Source organism: Gouania willdenowi, chromosome 8, assembly GCF_900634775.1.
Source record: "Gouania willdenowi chromosome 8, fGouWil2.1, whole genome shotgun sequence".
Lineage (NCBI taxonomy): Eukaryota > Metazoa > Chordata > Actinopteri > Blenniiformes > Gobiesocidae > Gouania > Gouania willdenowi.
Genome location: NC_041051.1, coordinates 30968675 through 30995066, shown reverse-complemented (window position 1 = coordinate 30995066; position 26392 = coordinate 30968675). Strand labels below are relative to the sequence as shown.

The following is a 26392-nucleotide window of genomic DNA, read 5'->3' as shown; positions in this document are numbered from 1 at the left end:
CCAAACAAGCTGCTGGGTTGTTATTCCATGGCCTTCATCTGATCTGCTGGAAATAATGAAAGCCACCTTTACTCATCCACATGTGTGTTTAAGATCCTTTCTGAGGAATATTCTACTATGGTGTGACCCAGAGTCTGAAACATCTCAGTCTAATCAAAGCAGCCTTCATCCCAGCTTCATCCTCTCATTTTACTGTTAGTCCCAGATTTCATCTGCCTGCCATGGTTTTATTAACACACAGAGGAAATCCCTCAGAGAGCTCGTCCATGAATGAATTTTAGAGAGAAAAAAATCCCAGAGTGGATGAGGTCATACATTAAAACATTGTTCCTGCTAAGAATGACATAAGGACTGAAAAGAGGATTTGTGGCCCATAACAGAAACCCCCTCCTGCACTGGACTAAGGATTATATCTGTGCAATTGAAACTTGGCAGGACATTCTCCGCCCCCAAATATACTGTTTAAGATCTCACAATCCGACTTTGCTCGTGATCTGTGGAGTGAGAAACAGAGGACGGAGACATGGCCGGATGGAACTGGGGATGACAGAGAGGAGCTGAAAAACAGATCCAAACAGCAGGTAACCTTCCTCCCGCACCCTCCTCTTCCTCCTCCCTCTGGTCGCTCTGCTCTCCCTTTTCCAAAGGATGTGCACGGCTGCTTTTTTCACCCTTCTGGCCTGATGGATTATAATCACGCCTGATTTGCCCTTGTCTCACTGAGTCCAACTGTTTGTAAATGTGACATTCAGATGTCTGACAAGGATCTGGCATGGCCACGGCTCTCTCCAGATGTGTTTATGTGTGATGAATGTTTAGAGATGGCAGTGTTAAGTAGAGACGCGTCGGCGAGAACATTCCTGCACGTTTATACCTTCTGGGTGTTGATTTTGCCTTCAAGGGAATTTTATTTTTTATTTTTTTTGTATCTCTTGTCACAAGAGCTTGAAGGGGCTGAAGGTGTTTATTGTGTTTTATATGAGGTGATGAGGGCTCATTTAAAAAGAATCATATGTATTACTGTGTAAACCCTTTGGACACCTCTTTGCCTGATTGTCCTGCTCTAGATTTACAGAAATGGATCTGAAAAGGCTTTGGATCAAGATTATTGTTTAACTGGATTTTATCCAGTACTCCCACTGTAATCAGTTTTTAGCCTTTGGAGTTTAATCCCTTTGAAAATGGTTTGATTATGCTGCAAATGTTTTTTTAATCAAACTAATTTTATTCATTTTGAGAACGTAAACATGAAAAGTGATCAAAGATAGAGAATTACTTGCAATTTTTCTTCTACCATACACAACAAGAACACAGAGAGAGCGCACACCTCCGCCAAGCTCCAAATCTCCTTTTTTACAGATATCGTCAGTTATCTGGATCAGAGATTCTGATCATGGTTCCATGATTATTCACACTTTAATGGCTTGGAAGAAATGTCTATCCACATTAATGACCATACAGTAGGTTATCATGTATGGACACCGCCAATATTTAGAAAAATCATGTAGAACACGCAATCCAGATTTGATCTGGATGAAACTTGGTGGGATAGTTGATGAACCAACCTGGGATAAGTGAGTCAAAATTCATAAAAATCAGTCAATTACAATCAGATATGCAATTCTGAAAATTTGCCAATAATGACAGATAGGGATTTTTATTTTATTTAATCCAGAATCAGTATATTGATCCAAAATTTGATGGGATCTTCCGTAGCGTAAAGTCTATCTTTGGTTTTTCTGCTAAAAACAAATGTATTTGTTATAAAGCAATACTGTAGATTGATTCTTGTCCAACTCTTGACATTTTAGTCAAAGTATTTTAATGTAACGTACTGGTATTTTGTTGTAAAGATGTAAGAGTGACTGCCCCCTATGGGTTGAAACCCAACTATTACAATTTTGAAGTATAGACTGGACGTGACTTAACTGCTCCAGGTGCCCCGCCCATAATCAAGGCATTTTTTGTGACTTTCCCTTGAGTGGCAGGTCAACCAAAACCAGGGGGTTAGTAAATCTTTAAGCTCTTTTGACGTAATCCTGCTAACAGACAAACAAACAACTAAAAAATGCTGGTAAAATAACAACTTACAATAAACAATACAAATGTTTGATAAAACAGGAATAGATGCATAGTGTATAAAACAAACAGATATTCATACATAGATTAAAAAAAATAAATATTAAGTAGCCAACAAATAGTAATAACACAGTGCCTAAAATGATTAGGTGGTTTTCGGTTTCAATAAGTTCTTAAAAAAATGTAGTTTTAATTAAATTCTAGAATTCTGAACTACATATTCAAATGTAACTTTGAAATAAATTAAGCCTCTGTATACACCAATTGGTAGTATTCAGTAATTTAGGGTATTTTAGGGATTACAGCCCAGTTGTAAACTCCAACAACAGCTTAAGAGAGTCACTGATTATCATGACGGGCTCGGCAAAAGAAGCACAAAAAAGGCTTGACATAGCAAAGGATTGGAATCGCAGGAACAGAATCTATCTTATATGTGGCCCTGGAGTTTGCGAAATGTTGTACGATAGTGTGTTTGATTAGGTGAAGTACTTAAAGTACTTCACCTAATCACCTAGGACAGGTCAACTTCCAGCAGAAAAGAATCCAACGTCTTGCTAATGATGTTAGAAAGGCCAGGAGTTCTGTAATGGTAGCTTTGACTTTAATTTGTCAAAAAAAAAATTGCTGAAAAAGAACCAGAAACAATTTATTTTTATTTTGAAATTAATTGAGAACGGTTTCCGAGTAGCCCCTGCAATGTGCACTGTACCCCTAGAGGTATAAGTACTCCTGGTTGGGAATTACTCTTTTAGGCGATAGATTTAGTATTTACAACTAAGAAAGAAATAGAAATGTGTTTATACGTACATCCAAGACTTTGTCAGTGTTAACATAAACCAATCTGAAACAGAGAACACAATGTAATCCATCAGTATCCAAAAGAAAATATCCAACATTGTGACATTTCCTGACTGACCTCCATGGATGATACTATCTGATGCCGATGTTTGTATATAAACCTTCTTTTTTTTTGTTTTTACAAGGGCAGGATGACGAACCAGTCGACGGCCAACCAGTCCAACACAAAAAACGAGAAGGAGAAATCTGAAATCACTCGAGATGACAACACGGAGATGGCTTTCAAAGACGCCGGCCACTGCAGCCGCAACACGCACAACCTCCTGCTGGGACTCACAGTCGCTGGTACGCTTAAGGCTCAAACATACTCGGGCAGACACCCGTAAAACGGAGTTCATGTGGAGTCCGCCTAGCCTATTAAATACAAAGCTCAGATTTTACGACCACTAGGACTTCTCCACTTAGTTGGTGTCACACTAAACACTGCTCAGCATTGTATTGACCCGCATTAAATGTAACACCGACCTGTTTTTCACCGCCTGGTGAAACAGAGCAGGAGAGATGATCACAAGCTTAGAGGAGAAACTGGTAGACAAGCTACGACAGTAGAAACACCTTTAAAACACATCCCAGGAGTACATGGACTACAGAGAAGCACTAAGAATCATGGGACATGTATGATTTTAATAAAAACTACTATGCTGCTGTGCGCCCCAGTATGTAAGCTCTAAGGGGAGTGGACAGTCCACACTGAGTCCGTTGTGCACAGGGTCCGTCTGAGTATATTTGAGCCTTTAGAGTCGCTCAGACACAGCAAAGGAACTCCAAACAAGCTCAGAACATCGTTCGGTCCCTCATCTAGATGTAGGATCTGACTTACTTGGTTTCTGAGTTCCAGTTCCTCTGAAGTTACGCTGTTTTTTTAGATGCTCCAGTAGAGTTAGTGTTATTTTAGATTGAAACTCTGATCTCACTGTGTTTACACTAAGTTAAAACGCCCTCATTAGTCAGAAAAGATCCCAAGCATGTCAGTAGTAGAGGCCTCAGCCAACGACCAGAAAGATTGAATAATATGTCTAATCTTTGTTTATTAAACTTTATACAAAAGTTACAGTAGTTCCGACCAAGTGATTTGATTAGTCAACAGCCATTCCAACAGTGCTGATATAGGGCAACAACAACATCAGGACTTTTTACGAATCATATTACTCCACTGTACAGCTGATCTAAATACTGTTAATTACCATTACATTTTGGGCAAACTACACCGTAGTACACTGTCACTATGTTCACACTGCAGACTTTTTTGTGTGTGATTGTTGATATTACATAATAAATGCGTCTTCAATCACTTTGAAGTATGAACGGAATGCAACACTGAAGTGACGCGTATGCGCAGAAGAGGTCCTAAGGTGACCCAGGACCCCGCTGGCACGTATGGTCAGAGGCGGGTAACGAGTTACATTTATTCTGTTACATGTACTCGAGTAACTTTTTGAAAAAAATGTACTCAACTCAGTAATTTATTGAGGCATACTTATACATTTACTTGAGTAATATTCATTTACATGTAAGAGTACTTTTACATGAGTACCGTTTCTGCCTGCCTCTGCAGCCTGCCAGAGACTTTTGAGTCATGCTGGGATCATTTTCAGGGCCAAAAGGAGCAAACTGCTTGGGAAAAAATCTTGAGAATCAACTGAAAATTAACCAATTTAGCAGTTATTTTGGCTTTTTTAGTTAATTTATCTATAAACAATTAATACTGATACAAAGTAAATAGGAAAATTAGGTTCCGCATCAAGAGCAGGGGAAGGCTTGAAGAGGGGATGGGGTGGTAAAGAGAGGGGTGACGAGGAGAGGGGTGCAGGAAGGTGAGAGAAGGGGAGAGGGTGATGTAGAGGAGGGAGGCAGAGACAGGAAAGGGTGACGTGAGGAAATTATTTATATTATTTTATTTGTTATGTTTTCTTTACAAAGCGTTTGAATGTATAAATTCTAATAATAGATGTTGTGATTTTGATTTTTTTTTAATAAAAATTATGTTACTCAGTACTCAAGTTAAGTATTTGGGGTGACTACTTCTACTTTTACTTGAGTAAATTTCATATACATGTAACAGTACTTTTACTCGAGTACTGCTTTTGGTGACTCTACCCACCTCTGTGTATAGTGTTTACGTTAATAATTATAAAAGTACTTCATAACTTTAAGGAGAGTGAAAAAGAAGAGAGCCTGGTTTATCGCTCTTGCTGTGACGCTGCTACATCTTTACAACGGACTGTTTGGAGGCGGAGTCGGGGTCAACAATGGTGGGATAGAGATGTCAACAGCTTCAACGATGCAGAGTTCATTAAAATCGAAATTGCTCTGTTAAGACGGTCTTTAAGAGATCGGATACATCTCGTATTTGCCTGCAGTGTGAACGTATTTTGGTTGGTGGAGCCAAATTATGAAATAAACAGGCAAATGATAATCATTGTCACTTATTACTGTTAACTAATAAAATGCGCTTGTAGAACTGTTGTATAAAAGCAATATCACATTCAAGGTTGGGCTGAAATATAAGCACAACAGCACTCCCTCTCGTGTGATATTGCTTAATTTGCTTTAGGTGTTGTCATGGGAACGGTATTCGGGATGGTGCTGCGCTACATGAAGGTGAAGGACAGCTCCCTCATTACCATGATTTCCTTTCCTGGAGACATCTTGATGAGGATGCTGAAGATGCTCATCCTGCCTCTCATCATCTCCAGCCTCATCACAGGTTGGTTCATGTTCGGGGTTTAGTGACACAAAAACGTCTCAGACGCCCACGCCAAAAATATTAAAACCTGTATTTTCATTGATTAGGGAGTCGAACAAGGTAATCAATAGAAAGAAAATAAATTAAATGATGTTTGTTTTTAGTGTATTTTACAGCTGACCTGTTATCATTAGAGATGCTAACAGAAAGCTAACACAAGAGGAAGGTTAACTTTTAATAATTGACTTTCTGAGGAAAAAAGTAAATGTAATTTAATTATAATTGGGGAAAAATGCTGTTCACTGTAATCGTAATTGAACTCTAATTGAACATGGGTAACTGAAAATGTAATTTTAATTGAAAAATGTAATTGACCCTAATCCTGCTTCACCCACTTTAAATCAGTGGTTCTCAACTCGATGGGCGGGGGTCAAAAGGGGGCGGCAGACAAATTTTCAAGGGGTTTGCAAGCAATTCCTTCTGTGGTCAAATGTTAAAATGATCCTGTGCTTTTATTTTTAATGGGTATTTATTGATGCAGCAGAGTATTAATAATTTAAACCTCTTAAAATATCCAGTTATAGTTTGTGGCCAAATTTCTTCAATCAAGTTACGTTGGAAAGTTGTTGGTGTTTTTTGGCACTTTTTGAGTTTTATAGAAAAACTTAAATCAGTGACTGTGTTGTACACAACACTGCATTAACTGCACTCCGGGGGAATTGAAGGTATTGAGATATTTGGATCTAATCTTCACTGTGATGTACATAATGATGATTTTTTTTTGTTGCAATTTTTAAAAACAATGTATGAAGACATGAACAAAATCCTCCGATGTGCAAACTGGTAGGTCATTATTGGCCCACAGGCCTTGAGTTTGACACCTAATTCTACAGGGTTTGTTGTGTTTAGTTTAATTTTGAACATCTACAGGTACCAGATAGAGAATAAACCAAACAGATTACTCAGAAGATCATGAAAAACTCAAACAAGACCCACGGCAACGAAGAGAGAACACAATCAAAGAGGATTTAAACCTACAACCTTTGGTTTTCGAGGCTTTACAACAACGTCTGGTTCTCCAGGAATTAAATTAATGGGAATATAAATCATATGTCAACATAAACCAGGTTAAAACCACTAAATTGTGATGTTTTAATCATCTAAATTTGTATTGACTTCTAACGTTTTCAGTCAATTGTTTTCCTACAATAATGATTCATAAAAAAAGACAATTATTAAAACTTTTGGCATTGCACAATCATGAGCCTGATGTCAAATTACCAGAACAAGCACTTTGTTCATTGGCAAGTTTATTTTTTAGATCGTTTACAGTATTTTTATGACCAAACTTCAAGTTTACAGTTAATAGTAAATATTAAGGAAGTTGAGATGATGAGGTTGCAGTAAAATTACAGACACATGCTATTGTGGAAATAAGCAGACTTCATCTTACTAAACTAGGAGCTTATGGTGTGATGTACAACACATGAACCTGTGAACAAAGAAAACATCCACAAATGGAGCGACAGGATTTTCAACAAACTCTGAAAATCTATTTTCACGGCTCCATTTAGAGTTCTCTCAAGCGGGAAATCTGCGTAAATCCCTCCAATGCCACAAAAAGACACAAGTGAAGTCTGTATTATTGATACCATGTGTGTTTTTCTTTAGCAACATGAGGCATCAAATTAGTAGAACCGCTGTTGAAATGTAAGAAATGCTTTTTTCGTCTCGTTTGGAGAAGATGCTGGTGTCAAATTACAGAAAATGTAGGGTTTATTTTATGGACTGTGGTGACTGAATGGCATTAATTATGACTGTTAGTGGTGAGGCTAGGCATATTCCAAATATCTGGTTTCTGTTATTACTGCATTGTAGTGCACATGCAGCAACGTTAGCATTTCAGCGCTAACATGTCTTCGATTAGCAGCTAGCATGCTTTCACAACAAAGGTTTTTTTTTTTTAGCCTCTGACTCCTTCTATCATCTTTGAACCATTACAGTTCAAACAGCTCTCAGGTTTTGGTTAAAACAAAATAAACAACAAAGAGGACCAAGTGAAGTAGTAAAATATATAAAAGATGTAACAATTAGCATGTTGGATTCATGTGTCAACTTCCTTAACATCTAAATTTATTTGTATTGAAAATGTAGCACACGTGGAACAAACAAAGTCAGACTAGTACTGGTGAATTTTATTCGTACTATGGATCCCGAGTCACTCGTTGAATTGATCCGGTTCTTTTGAGTCATTTGCTTTCTTTTTAACCTTGTAATAAGTTTGCAAGTTCACAAACTTGGTTCTGTCAACCCATCATAATTATGATTATTTCCCTGTTCCTGTAACTGGGTCGTATGAGTCCTCACCATATCTGTCAAGTTTTGAATTTGAAAATATGTGACATTTTCTGACGTCCCACCACCCCAACCAAGCTCCAGTATCCCTTATATTTTAAGACAGGTCAACAAGAAATCTAAACTACTCCCTTGTCAACCACTTACTAAATATGACTAGGCTATTAGAATGTGGTAGTTTGACCTTTGTTGACATTGAAATGCTGTGAACATTCCTTAGTTATAATACAACATAAAAGGGTATATGAAGCACATTTGTTTATTTAATATACTTGCAGTTCATATACAAGTCATTGCATATTAACTGTTAAGTTCACTTTGTCTTTAAGTTAGATAATTAAATTTTATTTTTATTACATATTTTCTTTTAATTTCTCATGCTCACTTATAGTTCTCTGGTATTCACTAATGCCGTAATATACAGATTTGTTGCTGAATTTATATCCTTTAAAACCTTTTTGGTGGTATTTAATAGTGTATATTTGTGGTGCTTGTGCACTTGTACTTGTGTACGTTGTTCCTTCCTGGTTAAAACGAGAGATTTGACAGATATGGTCCTCACATTTTCCCATATCTCCACTATCCAGATCCAAAAGCAGATCATTAGAATCTGTTTCCGGGGAGTCCGCAACCTTGATGTAATTACCGGATCTTTTGAGTTCCGACTGTTTCCAACGAATCCGTAAGCCAGTTACTTAAACTGGATCTGGTGATTAATGTTGTTTCTGCTTATTATCAGTGATTTGATTCAACTGAATCCTTTAAACCTGAAGTGCTAATGATTACTTATTTTGTGTACTCAGCATTAGCCGTGAGTCACGATTCACTGCAAAAACTTTAACCCAGATTGACAGTTACTTTAGCAGCAGCTACACACCGAGCAGCTGTTTAGCATGCTAATGCTATACAGTTGATTGTAAATTATCCAAAACAAACATTTATAATGAAAACAGTTAAAGTTATTACAGCAGAAATGTAAGTCTGTGAACAATTAAGTGGATTACATAGACTTTTACAGCCGTTCATTGTGGAACGAACAAAGAAACAACAAAGCTTTGAGCTTTTGGCTTAGAAAAATGGTTCTAAACGGCCTCATCTGTCATGTTTACTATATTTATAAATAGGAAAACTTGTTGGAAACATGAGAACAAAGGGCAAAATAAAGGGTAATAAAAAAGAGTTTACAAAGCTATGGTTAATTGCCGTATTGTTTGTTTCTCTGTATTTGGGAACATGTGGGATTCATGTGCTTCAAAGTGTTGCATTAATCAAAAACTCCCACAAAAGCCACTTTTCCTCCCATCGCCTGTTAATCTGCTCCATGCCTTCTCAGGGCTCGCCGGTCTGGATGCGCGCTCCAGTGGTAGGATGGGCAGCAGAGCCATGGTGTACTACATGACCACCACCATCATCGCTGCCATCCTTGGCGTCATCCTGGTGTTGGGGATCCATCCAGGGAACCCTAAACTTAGAGGGGGGACCTACAACTCCATCCCTAAGACCCAGGAGGTCAGCAGTCTGGATGCTTTCCTGGACCTGTTAAGGAACCTCTTCCCGGAGAACCTGGTTCAGGCGTGCTTCCAGCAGGTAACACCAACACCAGACACACAAAGAAAAGCATGCAGTATTCAACGGTTCAACCTATTTAGTTGTGTGGGTGTACTGGTAAATTCTTTCAAAGGAATTTTTTTGGTAGTGAGATGTTTTCCCAATAGTTTTGGATAAACTACTATCAACATGTATCGTGGTTAAACCCGTGTTCACAATCAGATTCATTCTTTGCACTGTGTTTCTGTATCGACAAAGTTAGTCGTTCAATGACCAACGTCTTCAAGCCAGCGTGGAACAGGGTCCCACGGTCTGGGTTTTTGGTTCTTTGAGTGTGTCCTTGGTTTTTTTTTTCATTTTTACGTTGAGTTGGGAGTGTAGCTTTAAAGCAGGACTACTGTAAGTAACTTGCGTTTACCACTCCCCCTAAAGGTCTCTTTTGGTTATGTCACTGTCAGAAAAACTCCACACCCTCCGCCGCCTGCCCCACCCCACAGCTACATGCACACCTTTGCTCTCCCAAGACGGCAGCAACCAATCACTGAAAAATCCTAAAACAACAGTCACACATATAGTCCCATGTGACCATGTGAACGTAGGAGGAAGAGAGACCAGTAAAATAAATGAATGATGTGGGAGTAATACGGAAGGGAGTGTGGAAATGTGTTTGTTTGTGTGCTGACAAAGCGGCTCTGAAGATGGATGGATGGATGGATGGATGGATGGATGGATGGATGGATGGATATATTTGTGTATGTGCTGAGTGATGAAGCGCACTATGACGACAGTGTGCTGTGATTGCTGTGTGTTGCTGCTGAGCTGTCACTACATGGGGTTGCTCCGTTCCTCAGACAAAGGTCTTCTCTGCCTTTTTTTTTGCTGGCTCCAGCATGATATAAGTTTGAGAAAAGTGAATTTGTAGACAAACGTGGTCATAATCTAGCATTAGTTTGTATTGGGCTGCCGTAAAGCAGTTCTACGTCTGCCACCGGGTCGGAGGCAGGAAAGTTGCAAGTGCTGTTTTCTGGCCAGAGACAGCAGGGGGGAGATGAAAGACCCCCCTATCACCCCATAAACACATAAATTACCTTTATCAAAAGATCATAAATGATACTTAGAGGCTTGTTTGGGTAACATTCGGTAAAATTCCCTGTAGAGCAGCCGGGAGGAGGAAAAACCTGGACGTCCGTCAAACACGACCGCTACCATTTCTCGCTCACCTCAAACACTTGCATTAGCGCTTCTCCAACAGATTGTTTTCCTTCCAAATCATCTTGTATGTGGACAGCTGGCTGTAGATATGTCGAAAAAATTGATTGTGATTTCTGTTGAAATAAATAAACCGATATTAAAGAAAATGCAGATTGATTTTGTTCATCACCACCCTGTCGTTAGTTTCACCTGTGTTTAATCACCTCTGTTATTTAGGTGCTGTTCATCAATTCGTTCGTTCATTCGTTTTCCATTATGTTACAAAAACATGAAAAACTAAAAAAACACTCATTATTTGATATTTGTTTCCAAAACCAAAATGAAAACACGGAACTCTTACTTTGGTACAGAAAACGGAAAACACTGTTTTTTGTTTTCTCCATTACCGATTTGCCAAAGTATGTGACCCGGAAGTGAAGCGTTACACATTCCGTCATATCGTTAGCTCTGCAACACTTAGGAGTCTCTAAATCCTCCGAAATGTCCGTGAGGAGGTTCTGTGCCCGACACCAGCTAAAGCGAAAAGGACACGTTTCGGATGCACAGTTGGAAGCAGCGATCTTGTCATGCCAAACTGCCGTTAGCATAGCCGTTAGCGTTGGATAAGAGTACACTTCCTGGTCACGTACTTTGGCAAATCGGTAATGGAGAAAATGAATAAAGGTGTTCGTTTTCCGTTTTTCGTTTTCTGTATCGAAGCAAAAGAGATTGAATTTGAAAAACAAGGCGTTTTCCGTGTTTTCATTTTGGTTTTGGACACAAATATCAAATAATGAGTGTTTTTTTTTTTCGTTTTTCATGTTTTTGTTACATAATGAAAAACAAATGAACGGATAAACTCGTTATCAGTTCATCTTGTTACCCACATCATACCAGTCTGATTAGTCCCTGTGTTCAAGTGTCAGGAAATCAGTCACAAAAATTTGCATATGTGCTTTTAGTGTCATTTTGTTGTTGTTTGTCTGTTCTTTTTATTATTCAGTATATTTTTCTCTTATTTTGTGTGTTTTTGTTGTCTCTTTTTTGTGTTGTTGGTATTTAAAGGTGTAAAAAAAAATTGTTCTCTCTCAGTGTGTGTGTGTTTTGGTGTCGTTTGGTTGTTTCTAATGTCGTTTTGTAATAGTAAGTGTTTAGTAAGTGTTTTTCTCTCTTAGTGTGTGTGTTTTTGGTGTCATTTTGTGTATTTTGTTCTTTTTATTTGTCCGTATATTTTTGTCAAATTTTGTGTGTTTGTGTTGTCATTTTGTGAGTTGCTGGTAAATATTTAGTTTGATTATCATTTTCAACTAAAAATTAACCCCATATTTTTAATGCTTTCACGTGTTAATAGTGCCATCGCGTACTCCTCGGGGTACACATACCCCCATTTTAGAAACACAGCTTTATACAGTAGCACTAGTTTCTGCCAATTTACATATTTTGCCAGTGTTGTGAAATTACTGTACATATTGAAGGAAGCTCTAGAATTCTTTTAATAAAAAAGTGTGGCTATGTATGCTAACGTGTATTAAAGGAGAAGATGTCGTGGTCCCGGTTGGATGCTTGTTGGTGGCTCTACAAGTCGACGGCTTCGTTCTACCCAAGCTGATCATTTCAAAACAATAATCCAAGTCTCAATCCTGGCGTCTTATGTCCAAATCCTGTTTCCCGTCTTGTTTGAGTGCTGCGTGTGTGTCTGAATGATTTGAAGTAGTTGTCTGTGTTTGACGGGGTAAAGGTCAGCCCTGCTGCTGCTGCTGCTGCTGCTGCTGCTGCTAATCTCTTTACATCTGCAGCCTTATTTCCATCCTCCTGCTTCTCTCTGTCAGTGCTTCTGTTGTTTGATACACTCGTTACGTATATTTGTTCTCATACATGTCAACCACATGCAGTGCTGCACAGCTGCACGCCAACAGGAAAACAATGTTTAGTTACAACACGCTGAACAGATTTATTTATGATCATTCTAATAATTAATTTAAAAGAATTATCTCTTATATTCTGGAGTAAAGTTTGATTTCCAAAATATTTAACCACATTCTTATAGCATTAATTTATTCTATATTTAAAACCGTAATGTAGACAGCAGCTGCTTCTTCTTCTTCTTGTTCTTCTTCCTTTTTTCTTGTTTTTGTTCTTCTTGTTCTTCTTCTTCTTCTTCTTGTTCTTCTTCCTTTTTTCTTCTTCTTCTTCTTGTTCTTCTTCCTTTTGTTCTTGTTCTTCTTCTTGTTCTTCTTCTTTTGTTCAGCTAGATAGGAAAACATGTACATAAGTTGCATTGTTGTATAAGTTCACACCCTCAGGATCAAATGGAAAAAAGTCAAAACTTTAACTATTTTGAAAACAGGATAATCATAACACGATGAGTCACTTTAAGGGTATAAGATCATATGTGTATGCCTATATTAATTAGAAATGGCAGATATCTGTTCTGAGGGTTGCGACGTACAGTATGTGTTTTTGTGAGAAAATGTTGTTAATATAATTTTCTCTAACAGGTTCAAACAGTGGCCAAAACGGTGTCTGTTCCAGTTCAGAACCAAACAGAGCCGATCTTAGAGAAAAGGAAAAAGCTGGAATACAAATGGGGCATGAACGTCCTGGGTGAGTTTATCTGTGTGTGTGTGTGTGTGTGTTAGCTGTTTGCATGTTCTCTGCATGTTCTGTGTGACTCCACCGCATGCTGACTCGCTGCTTTGTGTCTTGCTCAAGGCTTGATTGGCTTCTTCATCACCTTTGGCATTTGCATGAGCAGGATGGGCGAGCGTGGCCGGGTCATGTGCGAATTCTTCAACGTCCTCAATGAAATTATCATGACGATGGTTTCCATGATCATGTGGTCAGTGTCTTTGCATCTCTTCCATCACGCGTCTCTGTTTTTGCTCCGGCGTTGCTTTGACATTCTGCAAATGCCACACACTGCGGCCGTGGTCGGTGACAGTGATAGATAAGGCGCGCTGTGTGTACACAAGGCAGCTTGTGGGAAACAGAAATGAGGTCGTGGAACCCATGACTAATGTGAGCTTTCCCAGCAGACTCCATTTAACCTTAACTTTCATTTTTCACTCCACGACTTTTACCCAGTGATGTGCAGTGATGTTCATGGTTGGAATCAAATTTACAAACATATGAACACCATGGGGTCATTTATTTACCGTTTCATTGGTGTGAACATTTCCATGGTTTACTTACATTTACATATCATAGACAATGCACAATTTTTATTAAACTACCTTAATTGTTCAAATTATGTGGAAAATATTTGTGTACTGAAACGTTCAGCAACATAAATGACACTAAATGATTCCTGAGGAGATCACGTCTTGGTTCCACCCCTGGCGTGAGATGACCGGAAATGATAAAAACTATAGAAGTAAATCTATTCAGGAGCCATTAAATCAGCGTTTTTCAATCTTGGGGTTGCCTGAAATCTCTGAAAAATTCAAATAAATTTTTGAAATGTTTTAATTATTATTAATATTTAATTTTTTTTTTATTTTTAATTAAAACAACACAATCTTGAAGGTATAGAAGAGGATTTTCCCGAAGTTTAGAAAAGAAACGCCTTCTCCACGTTTTGAAAAAAATGCACATGCGCAACACTCTACCTGCTCCCAAGAAGGAACGCCTATTAAACGTGTGCGAGAGAGCGTGCACGAGCCCAGTTCTCCTTGTGCACAGCTCTGTTTACAAGTTAATGTCAACATCGCTCATACAAAATTTCTCTCCAAAAGAAGATTAGCACCTGGTGAGAACGGCGAACTTCAATTAATGGCTGAAACCGTAGCTCGCGAGTCACACAAATACTTAAGTGTGCATGCGCAGCAAGCAAAAACTAGCTAGGGACGAACACGTACGGCGGCCAAGGAGGACCAATAGTCTTAATGATCCATCTGGAATTTGAAGCCAAAATAACATCCTCCAAATTAAACCAGGGGTTCTCAACTGGTTTCACCCTGGGACCCACATTTTTCCACGGTCCTTAAATTGTGACCCAATTTTCTTTTAGAATTCAACCAAAAAAATTTTGTGTTTGAAAAATAGCTGTTGAAAACACATATATAATCTTTTTTAAATCATAAATCTATGTATTTCCCTGTGCAACATGCAGTTCACAGCATGCCTGTCAAAAGAAAAGTTTATTTCAAAATAGAAGGCAAGTCCAACATGAGAGACATTAAGTATTTATTTATTTTATGACCAGCTGTTGGCGACCCACCCAGTACAGGTCCTCCACCCACTTTTGGGTCCTGATCCACCAGTTGAGAATCGCTGCTTTGTGATATATAAATCTAGTTCAACTAAAATGCGGTAAATATATATATATATATATATATATATATATATATATCTGAGCTCAAACATGATCAAAAAAATGTCTTTGGGTTCTCCAGAAATTCTTAATATTAAAATGGGGTCATGATCCAAAAAAGTTTGGTAACCACTGCAATAAATACTGTTTCTTTCCACTTATTTACATAATGAGATTTGATAAAATGTGTGTTATCACTCGTTCATTTCATCATTATGATATATATAAGCAAAATGTTATAGTCGGACAAAGTGGGGACTTGAGCCATGAATGTTTGTGAACCACTGCATTGGAGGACCTTCTGACCTTCATGGTATGAAGGGGAGTAGCAGAGGACTAACACTGTTGGCTCCCAGTGGAGTGTTGGTGGAATGATGCTGTGGCGTCTCATCCTTAGACAGCAGTGCTATGGTCGCCCACATGTGCTGCTGCACAGCAAAGGGATTGTTCCTGTCACTCAGTCAGCATAAACACACAGCACAGTGTATATACACCTATCATACGACCAGCACATCCGTCAAACGCACACATGACATCCTGCACAAGAAAACAACTGTCAGCAAATGCCATTGGAGCAGTGAGAGGAAGGCCGTGGCTTTGAGCGCGTACGGCTGAATGTGGACGTCTGTCGGCGGGAAACAACAACTGCTGGACGGAAACCAGAGACGGTGGCGTCATGTGTCGAGGGGAGAAGGAGCTGATGAAGACGGAGTGTGTCGCTTTGCATGACAACGCCTCAGAGACGAGGTCGTTGTCAGATGGTTGAGTGACAGCTATGTGACGTCACTAAACCGTGGATTACATAAGACGATCAGGAGAAAAAAAACAAAGATCAAAACTATTCTTTGAAAACAAACCTGTCTTTTTCATTTCAGACAATAACACTACACATTACTCACTGGCTGTGTTTAAAATGGCTCACTAATACACACTCAATGAGTATATATTGTCCACTATATACTATGGTTAGAATGATGAGCAAAATTACAGAATTTCCTTCCTGAAACAGGAATAGCAATAGGCTACTATAATTATTTTTCAGTTATTTTAATTAATTTCAAAATGAAATGTAGTGTAAATTGCAATATGACATGATATGCATCCTCATATGCACATTTTGGGAGAATATCTTGCATTTACATGTGATTTACAGTATACATAATGCACTATATGATGGACTTCACCTTCTGAAATGGAAATGGAGATATGACACGGGCTAAAAATCCTTACCCGCATGTTTTGGGACGATATTGTGCATTTCCAGAATATATTTTGCCATAAAACGGATGTTCTAATGTCTGACAAGTGAAGCAAAAACAGACGATACTGTCAGATTCTGCTTTTGGAGCACTTCTGCAGCAGAGAAATAAGAAACTAATAGCAATAGTTAACTACATTAATTCTATTAAGCATATTTGGGATAATTTTTGGACATTAATAGCCAGTTGTAAAATGGTGAAATTCGATTTAATTCTGTGCAGCCCCCAAAGTAGACTCACCAAAATAACTCCAAAAATGGCTCCAAATGCCCAAAACACCAACAAAAATACAAAAAAGCCACTCCAAAAACACAGAAATTGACAGAAAAATACACAAAAGGGTGACAAAAACTACAGTCAAATGAAAGCGCTCAATAACCAGGCAAAGATAGTGAAGAAGAGCCAAAAATGTATAACAGCGTGTTTTTGGTTTGCTCTTGGAGGAGGTAACAGAAGAATTGAAATAGAAAGATCATCAGGCTGCAGAAAACTCTAAATCCAAAGGCTTTGAAATGTGAGCCACGTGTTATGAACGCGGTCCAAACGCCTGTTTGACATGAAATAATGACAAGCATGACTGAACTGTTTAAAATGATAGAATAGGAAACGGGCCAACAGCTCTGTCTCATTATATTTCCTGTTATGGACAGAATAAACTTTATAAATGTATATAAACTCAAACTGGAAAAACATTCAAAAAAATAATAATTTGAAATAATAAGACATTTAAATAAAGCGTCACAGACACAAATTTTTCTGTTATCGTGAATGATGATCAAATGTTTAGATTATCACATTAGCATTAAGTCTGTATGAAACACATTTTTGTAAAGCACCCCTATCAATTTAAGCAGAACATTAGAAATGTTCAAAGTTCTTGATCAGCTTGGTTTTCCACTGTTGTGCGTTTTCTTATCTTAAATATTAAATTCTTTCCAAATTAAAGTAACAACAAAAAACAGTATCACTTTACTTGAAGTTTTATACATAAGGCTGACATTATGCTGTCATTATCTGTCATTAGCATGAATAAGGTGTCATGAAGGCTGTCATGAAGTGTTAAATTATGACACCTTTGGAGCTATGTTAGCATTTTTTGGGTTAGGTGGAGGAATCTTGTGGGGTTTGGTAGGGTTAGAAGTTTTAGGGGCACGGGCTACAGGAACCTCTTCTCCCTCCTTATCAGAGTAAATTGAAAATAAATAAATAAATAAAAAAGAGAGTTAAATAAAACTTAATAAAACAGGTGGAGGTCTGCAGCTTCCTGTGTGACTAAGAACCAGATTATCACCCCACCCACTCTAAAATTTCATAAAAATAAATAATTAAGATTTCGGTATCAGGGGTTGGGGTTAGGGTAAGGAAGAATAAGTAAGGTGAGGGTTAAATTAAGGAAAACTGGGTAAGGGTTAGGGGAAGGAAAAATGGGTAAAGGTTCGGGTTAGGCAAACTGGGTAAGGTGAGGGCAAGGGAAAATTGGTAAAATTAGGGTTTGGGTCAGGGGTCATCCTCAAGTAATGTGTTACCCAATAAACTATAATTATCAGAATATGGATAAAAGTGTCCCAGGAAGGCCCACAGACCTTAGTTTGAGACATCTGCGTGTTTGGTGCTGTGCTTGCAGGTACTCTCCTGTGGGCATCGCCTCCCTGATCGCGGGCAAAATCGCAGCCATAGGAGACCTGGAGGTGGTTGCCAGGCAACTGGGCCTCTACATGGTGACCGTCATCGTCGGCCTGGTGATCCACGGCGCTTTGATCCTTCCCGCCATATTCTTCGCCATCACCAAGAAAAGCCCCATGACGTTTTACTCGGGCATCTTCCAGGCGTGGATCACGGCTTTGGGCACCGCCAGCAGGTGATGACTTATTCTACGGGCGGCGTCACATTTGTGACATCACTAAACCGTTGATTACATAAGAAATTACCAAGATTAAAGTCATTTTTTGAAAAAAAAAAAAAAAACTTGTCATGAATCTGACTATATGATACAAAATCAATAATTCTATATTTCACCATTACAAGGAGAAAATGTATGAAATACAATTTATTTCATTTTGGCTTGAGAAATATTGAAAAGAAGAAACACTAAACAAGAAAAGAAAGAAAAGATAAAGAAAATGTACATAATTAAGTAAAAGACTGTTAATAAAATAAAGGTTAAATTAAATGCACACATTACAGTATAATAATAATAATTATTATTATTATTATTATTAATAATAATAATAATGATGATAATAATAATAATAATACAAATAGTGAAAGTCTTTTGACTAAAATGCAACTTAGTTTGTCAAAATGTAGTCATCAGGGCTATTTTAGTCAAACTATTTAGTCAACTAAATGAAATGAATATTTCAGTCGACTAAACCTGTTACAGATATAAGCGACTAAAACTTAAAGCAAAACGTTTATGCTTTTTTTTTTTTTTTTTAGCATTGATTAACCTGATATTGAATGTTATTAATGTTCTGATTGGATTTCGTCCCATGTGTCAAAATTGTTTAGTTTTTATGAGTTGACGAAAATATCAATATATTTTTATTTTTGCTGATGTGTTTTTTAAAAAAAATATATATATATATATATATATATATATATAGTCATCGTCTTGTTATTGTCACAAAAATAGTCTGTGTGTGTGTGTGCGTGCGTGCGTGCGTGCGTGCGTGCGTGCGTGCGTGCGCGGGTGCGGGTGCGGGTGCGTGTGTGTGTGTGTGTGTGTGTGTGTGTGTGTCACTACCACTATGTATGACATGAATGCTAACCCCGTCTGCTTCACGCTTGCAGTGATTTGGGTATAATCTGACAGAGCTGCAGATAAAATCTCTATTTACGCAACAGAACTGTCAAATCATTCTAACCCAGCCAAGTGTGTATAAGCACCAGCTATCGCTGACAACTCCATGTCAGACACGTCCCGTGTTGCCAAACGACTAAGCTTTGGATTAGTCGTCAGCGATGACGAGAATCCATCCTGACCCACTGCAGATTCTGCTTTTCTGATGAAATCCACTGTTATTTGTTAGCAGAGGTAAAAGTAACGGATTACAAGTACTCACATTACTGTAATTGAGTTGGTTTTATGGGTACTTGCACTTTTTTGAGTATAATTCTAAATCTGTAATTAGTGAGGATGCCATTTCAATGTTTTTCAACCCATTTCAACCTTTTGATTTTCAACCTTATTGCTAATGTTAAGCTATTGCTACGTTATTGCCTTTGATAGCTGAATGCTATTGCTACGTTATTGCCTTTGATAGGCGAATGCTATTACTATGTTATTGCCTTTGATAGGCGAATGCTATTGCTATGTTATTGTCTTTGATAGGCGAATGCTATTGCTATGTTATTGTCTTTGATAGGCGAATGCTATTGCTATGTTATTGCCTTTGATAGGCGAATGCTATTGCTACGTTATTCCCTTTGATAGGCGAATGCTATTACTATGTTATTGCCTTTGATAGGCGAATGCTATTGCTAAGTTATTGCCTTTGATAGGCGAATGCTATTGCTATGTTATTGCTACCTTTAGGTCAATGCTAATGCTAGGTTTATACTAACTCTAGGCTAATGCTAATGCTAGCTGATGCTAATGCTAAGCTAATGCAGTGTGACGCGGGCCAGCACCTGCATCCTCCCTTGCATTTTCTTCAGGAAATGCAAAGATAAATATTTTAATTGTACTTAAGTATATTTTAAAAGAAGTAAAGTAATTCCTTACATTTCTACACCCAACCGTTACTGAGTAAATTATTCTTTTTTTTTATTTCAAAATGATCAACGATCATTGTGAAACTACAAAAACATGAAATGACCAGACAACGATCAAATGCATCACATCATAATCAACCAATCAGATTAAACGTAATGCACTGCACCAAAACATCAATGAATGGAGGTTATTTTCTCAGTTTTAGAGTTAAAAAATGTAACTACAGTTAGAGCCTTTTTTTATTTTGAATTGAATTAATTTTTCATTTATTTTTTAATTATTATTGAGGATGCAGGAGGCAGATTTCAGCACGTTTCACCTCCTTCAGCGTTTGATGGTTTTGACCATTAACATCTCAAAACATGTCAAATATTCGGCAGAGGGGTGCTTGTACTTTTGTCGTTTTGTGATTTGTAACTTTTGTCAAAAACGTTTTTAATCAATTTTATTTGTTTAAAAAATGTTCCATCATAATAATAGGAAAATCTCCCTTTTCGGCTTTTTTCTCTTTAACTTTGAACTTCAGCTGTTCGGCCATTCTTCAATCGATTTCAACAGTTGAACTTTTAGAATATTCAGCCGTCTGTTGTCTTTCAACTGTTATCTTCAACTTTTCTCTATCTTCAACTATTTTTGACCTCCAGCCCTTCAACTGCAGTGAGTTTTCACTGTATTTTAATTCATCCTCACTTACATTTTCCTCAGGAAATGCTAAATATTCTAGTTATTAATGTTATTATTATTTTATACAGATGCCTTTGTGGAACATATATTAATAGGGTTCGTGTTACAATTACAATTTCAATCAAGTAACAGCACTTCTACTTGAGTAAGATATATCAGTATTCTTTACACCTCTGTTCGTTAGCACGTGGTGCTCAGTTAGTCGATCATTGCTAATCCCATCAATATTTCCTCTGATTATATTATGAGCCGGAGCGCTGCTGATTCACACGGAGGAGGATTGACACCAGCTGTTAGTCTGAGGCTCCAATTTCTCTTCTGTGTGTCTGTGTGTGTCTGTGTGTGTCCTATTACCACCTGTTAGTGTATTTGCTCTCTCTGCACATCTGCCCTTTCTCCCCCTCTTCCTTCAGTGCGGGAACGCTGCCGGTCACGTTTCGCTGCCTGGAGGAAAACCTTAAGATTGACAAACGCGTGACGCGCTTCGTGCTGCCAATAGGAGCGACCATCAACATGGACGGCACCGCGCTGTACGAGGCCGTGGCCGCCATCTTTATCGCCCAGATGAACGACATCACGCTGGACGGCGGGCAGATCATCACAGTCAGGTGAAAAGCACGACTATTTATCCAATATTTATATGATTTTAAAAAAAAAATCTTTAGCTTTAGATAAAAGATAAACAACATCACTTAGTCCAGAACATTCCAGAGAAGTGGAAACTGAACAGTGCAAAATAGTTAGAATATCTGTGGATATCATGAACTAAACAGAGCAACTGATGAAGCTGATGATTTTAGTTTGAAATATTCTTTCTACATAGTAGTTGATAATATTTTGTACCACAGAGAGTGGTTGACTGTCCACTACAATCATTTATCCACTGACTTTGTTCATGTGTCAATCATTGACTTATTCATTTTGGCTCTGAACCCTGTCATCTAGTCCAGTGTGGATTGGAGACATTGTCTGCTCCACTAGGACCGTTATCCCTGCTAGCTGCTACATGTTAGCATTGAGGTGCTAGCTGCTACATGTTAGTATTTAGGCGCTAGCTGCTACATGTTTAGCATTGAGATGGTAGTTGAGGCTTGAAGAGCTGATCGGCAAACTCTTTCTTGCACAATTTGCACACAACTGGGTTTTTGTTTTCCATCCGGTGTTTTTATGAACTAAAATTAACACCCATTAAGAATGGCAGTGACTTCTCCTCAGGTTCTCCAGTCTGTGGATCAGTATTATGGGTATACTGGGAAATCGTGAAATAAAAAAGGTTCCGTGCTGCTTAGTGCGTTCTTTTTTTGTAATTAATTAATCACAATTAACTTGTTAAAGTCCCAGCCCTAATTCAAATATGTCAAATTTTGTTCATAATCTTAGTCTAAATCTTGTGCATTTCCATTTCCTTACATTTTGTGTGTAGTGGAATGAAAATCACTCCATATTTCAGGACAATATATATAATATATATATACAATATATTTTCTTGGTATTTTTCTTGTAAAACAGCTGGTTGAATGTGTAGCTAACAGACATTCTTGTGATGTAATCTTGTGTGATTTCAGTGTTTGTTTGAAACATGTTGGACACACTGCGCTATCAGCTCTATCTCCCTTTCAGTTGCCCCCTGGGTACATAAAGTTTTTTGATTTTGAATCCATACCTAAATCCTGATCTTCAAGTTTGATTTGACGTTAACAGAATCAAAAAGGCGTTTTGAATGGCACAGATGAATTAACAGTTGGCTGACGGCGAGGTTTGGTTATTCTACTTAAACTCTAAACGCAGCTGCTTTTCTCACTGTTGAGGTTACAGTGAGACATCGGAGCCCGATTGAAACCAGTCGACACGGTTTGTTGTGACCGCAAGTAACAAACGAAGCTCAGCGCCTTTGAAGTTGTTTACTGTATGACTTTCATCAGTGGCTGTTTACCGTCGAACTCCTACATCTGATCCGCAGGGGAAGCTCTGAGCAACTGCAGCATTGTCTGTGGTGGAAAACAAAGTCCTTACGTGCTGCATAAATCTCTCAGCTCCTCGTGCTCAGGCCTAATCCTAGTTAGCGCTGAAGTGGCTGAAATGCTCTGCGGGGCTGGGAAATCAAAATGTGGAGCTTCATGTGGTGAAAACCAGCATCTGGCCACCAGTCACATCTGGAGCCAGCGTGAGCCAATCGTAGTGCTAATTCGAAACATGTCAGAAACATTTGTTTGACCATCAAAGGAAACAAAATGTTGTGAACAGAAAAGGTTCTTCAGTTGTCAGACAAACTTTACCATGAAGAGGTGTTGGTTGAACCAGGTATGGTGTTGGCTTTAACACAACGAAAGGTGCATTTCCACTGAAGGAACATTCCCCCAGATCTAAGAACTTTCCCTAGGAACTAAAAATATTGACCAGGAACTACAAACCTTCACCCAAATATAAGAACTTTTCCCTGAATAAAAAGAAACTGTCCCCTGGGAATTAAAATGTTCTTGTGTATATAATGGCTTGAAAACACGTAAAAAAACAACAAAACACAAAACGATTCCAAAAAATACACAAAATGCTGAAAAATAAAACAAAAGACATAAAAATGATAAAATAAAAAAAAAAATACTCAAATGCCATTGTTATTTACTGTAATATTGTTGTTTTTGTTGTTGCTTCTTGGTTAATGGCGTGATGCAACCACTTTGAATAGATGCATATCGCCACCTATTGTACTGGAGTTTGTAAAACTTGGTGCCATCTACTTCAGGTTACTATATATATTTTTTTTTTAAAAAGCTAAGCACTAATCTGTATTATTGTTTCGATTGGTCATTATTATAGTGTTTGGCCCTTAGATCAGACAATCACTGCTTTAAGGCCTTTGTAGTAATGGGTTAGCATCTCTCATGTCTTTGCAGTATGACTGCCACCTTGGCCAGTGTGGGAGCAGCCAGTATTCCCAGTGCTGGACTGGTGACCATGCTGCTGATCCTGACGGCCGTCGGCCTACCCACTCAAGACATCAGCTTGCTGATCGCTGTGGACTGGCTGCTGTGAGTCACGTGTCCAGTGGGGTATTTCAGAAAGGAGGTTCAACAAACCCTCAATCTAATCCATGAACTCTGAGTTAACATAACCCTTGGTGGGAAACTCTGAGTATCCGGTTCCATTACAGCTGATATGACGTGGGTCAAATAACTCTTGAGTATGTAAAGCTCGAGTTACTCACGTGCACAAGCGCGATAAAAAGCCATCATTAATGGAGCAAAGATACCACGAGCTACCATGGCAATGAGCAGGAAGAGAGCGACTTATTTCATCACGATGGAACTAGAGGTTCTCCAAAATTTGTAACGACATGAGCGCACGTCCGCGGTGTGTTATGTTACAAATGTGTGGTCAGAGAAGAGTGTCAAGGTAAATTAAAGTGTTCCTTGTGAAGGGGTAGCGTTTCAAAGATATTCCTCAGAAAAATAAAGAATATCCAGTCTTGGACGAAAACACATCTCACGGCGTAGAGCATGTCTTATTTGAGCCATAACATCGATCGCATGCGAGCAGGTTCAGTTCATGGAGAATGTTACCGTAATGACATACTCAGAGTAGACCTTACCTCACTTTCTATGACCTGAAACTTGGAGTTTCCCATATTTGAGCCCAAATGTACTCAGAGTTTGAACACAACCTCCTTTCTGAAATACCCCCCTGGTCTTCTCCTGAGTTTGTGTAACGTGTAGTTTTTTTACGACTCTTCGTGTCTGTTCAGGGACAGGATGCGCACCTCCATCAACGTGGTGGGCGACTCATTCGGCGCCGGGATCGTGGACCACTTGTCCAAGGCGGAGCTGGCCGAGCTGGACGCTGCTGAGATGCAGATAATCCTGCCTGAGGAGGAGCTGGATTTTCTCCCCCCTCCTCCCATCCTCACAGATCTAGACACAGTGGAGCCCCCCAAACCCCCCGAACTGCCACCCCGCTCCCCACGCCCCCCCAAACTCAACCACCACGTCCTTTCCCAGTCACACTCCATCACCTACTCCCCGGCCTGCTCCGTCCGGTCCCCGTCGCCACACTCCATACGCTCACCCTCCCCGCGCTCCATCTGCTCTCACTCCCCCCGACCGTTCTGTACTCACTCTCCACGAGTTCTACACCGGATGGAATCGGGTTACTGCGCCCTCCCTAGTCACGATAACCAGGTATCTACCTGCTGCTGTCCCACCTATGCTCTATCATGGGTCAAATATTGTATTGGTTGTTTTTTCCAATGAAATTCACAATTTGAACAGAATAATTCAGTAATAGGTCACACCTGGCTATAAGTCATATGCATGAAAGTTAATGTCGTGGTTTAGATTTCAACAAATTTCAATGAGTTGCGAAGCCTCTCAACACTTAACGTGACAAGTGAGAATAAAATGGATATAATTGAGCTGATGCATCCTTTGGAATTCTTGTGGGAGAATTTACTTTTAGTTTAGTAAAACCAGACTTTTCAAGAGATGGACTGAAATCCTTTGACTCCTGGCTCTTCCTTTACATGTTGTTTGGATGAGTCATAATTTTGAAAACTCAAGTGAGGTCAAATATTTCATGCAACCTGGTCAGGAGCAAGTTATTGCTGCATAGTAATCTTTATTTGTTGTTTCTCTTTGAAGTTTGGTAAGAAGAGAAACAAAGAAAACTGATCGCCAAATATGATAAATACAAAAAAGAATCTTCAGTTGTCAGGCCAACACTCTACCGTGAAGAAGTAGGTTAGAACCAGGCATGATGTTGGCTCTGATATAACTAAAGATGCTTTTCAACCTAAGGAACATTCCCCCAGATCTAAGAACTTTCCCTAGGAACTAAAAAAATTCAACAGGAACTACAAAATGTACTCAAGATTTAAAAAACTTTCCCCATGAACTAAAAATATGCACCAGGAACTACAAACTATCACCCAAATATAAGAACTTTCCCCTGAAAAACAACTATCCAAGGGGAATAAAAACATTCTCCCAAGATCAAAAAATGTTTCCGCGGATCTAAGAAGTTTACCCAGGAACTTTCCGGAGGAACTAAAAATATTCACAAGGAACCGCATCATGTTTTCTCAAAGAGAAGTGGTCATGACCAGGTACGTCATGTTCTGTGACGTGTATTTGCGGAAAAGGTGTTTCCATCGCGCTTTTGAGACACATTTCAATCTTGAAAAGTGTAAAATACCTCCTCATGAAAAAGTTTTTTTTCAAAATTTGGGTGTTTCTATTACCAGTTTTTATTGAGCTTCCAAGGGAAATAGAAACACAACTAATGTTCTGGTTGGAAATCTTCAATTTCTTGAATTTAACCGTCTATTTCCACCTCCCTCAGATTCCAACGATGCCTCGCCACTACAGGGAGCGAGAGCGGGGACGGGGACGGGAGCGGGAGCGGGAGAGGCTGAGGCGAGAAAGTGAGACGGAGGAGGATGATGACAGGGAGAGAGTTCTGAGTCTGGGAGAGATCAGCGACGGCGAGGAGAGCGACGACACGGCCTACGACCGCAGACATGCCCTCCCTCCATGTGACCTGCCGTGACGGGAGAGCAGTGGCAGCCTCTCTTTTCAAATGTTCCTCCATCAGAGTTTACAGTCTGACACCAGAGGAGCTGAACGGTGGAACTCTGACTGGATCAATTATCTGAGCCTATAGCATGTAAAGATCTGTACAAACCTCCATCCTAACATCCCTAAAAACAT

At 38.9% G+C, this 26392-nt stretch overlaps 1 protein-coding gene across 1 annotated transcript; it reads left to right on the top strand.

The window, feature by feature from the left end:
* The first annotated feature begins 509 nt into the window (after window positions 1-509).
* slc1a9 (solute carrier family 1 member 9) lies at window positions 510-26392 on the top strand. The gene is made up of 11 exons (XM_028455866.1): window positions 510-581; window positions 3063-3222; window positions 5492-5644; window positions 9312-9565; window positions 13216-13321; window positions 13430-13556; window positions 17913-18146; window positions 21104-21298; window positions 23585-23719; window positions 24433-24865; window positions 26025-26392. The coding sequence occupies exons 2-11, from the start codon at window positions 3069-3071 to the stop codon at window positions 26229-26231; spliced, it is 1998 nt and encodes a 665-aa protein (XP_028311667.1). The 5' UTR covers window positions 510-581; window positions 3063-3068; the 3' UTR covers window positions 26232-26392.

Bases quoted from the DNA above. Each gene is read 5' to 3' on its own strand.
- slc1a9 (XM_028455866.1), top strand. From the start codon at position 3,069: ATGACGAACCAGTCGACGGCCAACCAGTCCAACACAAAAAACGAGAAG. The intron at 5,645-9,311 runs GTTGGTTCATGT...ATGCCTTCTCAG, and splicing joins CATCTCCAGCCTCATCACAG to GGCTCGCCGGTCTGGATGCG. The intron at 23,720-24,432 runs GTGAGTCACGTG...GTGTCTGTTCAG, and splicing joins ATCGCTGTGGACTGGCTGCT to GGACAGGATGCGCACCTCCA.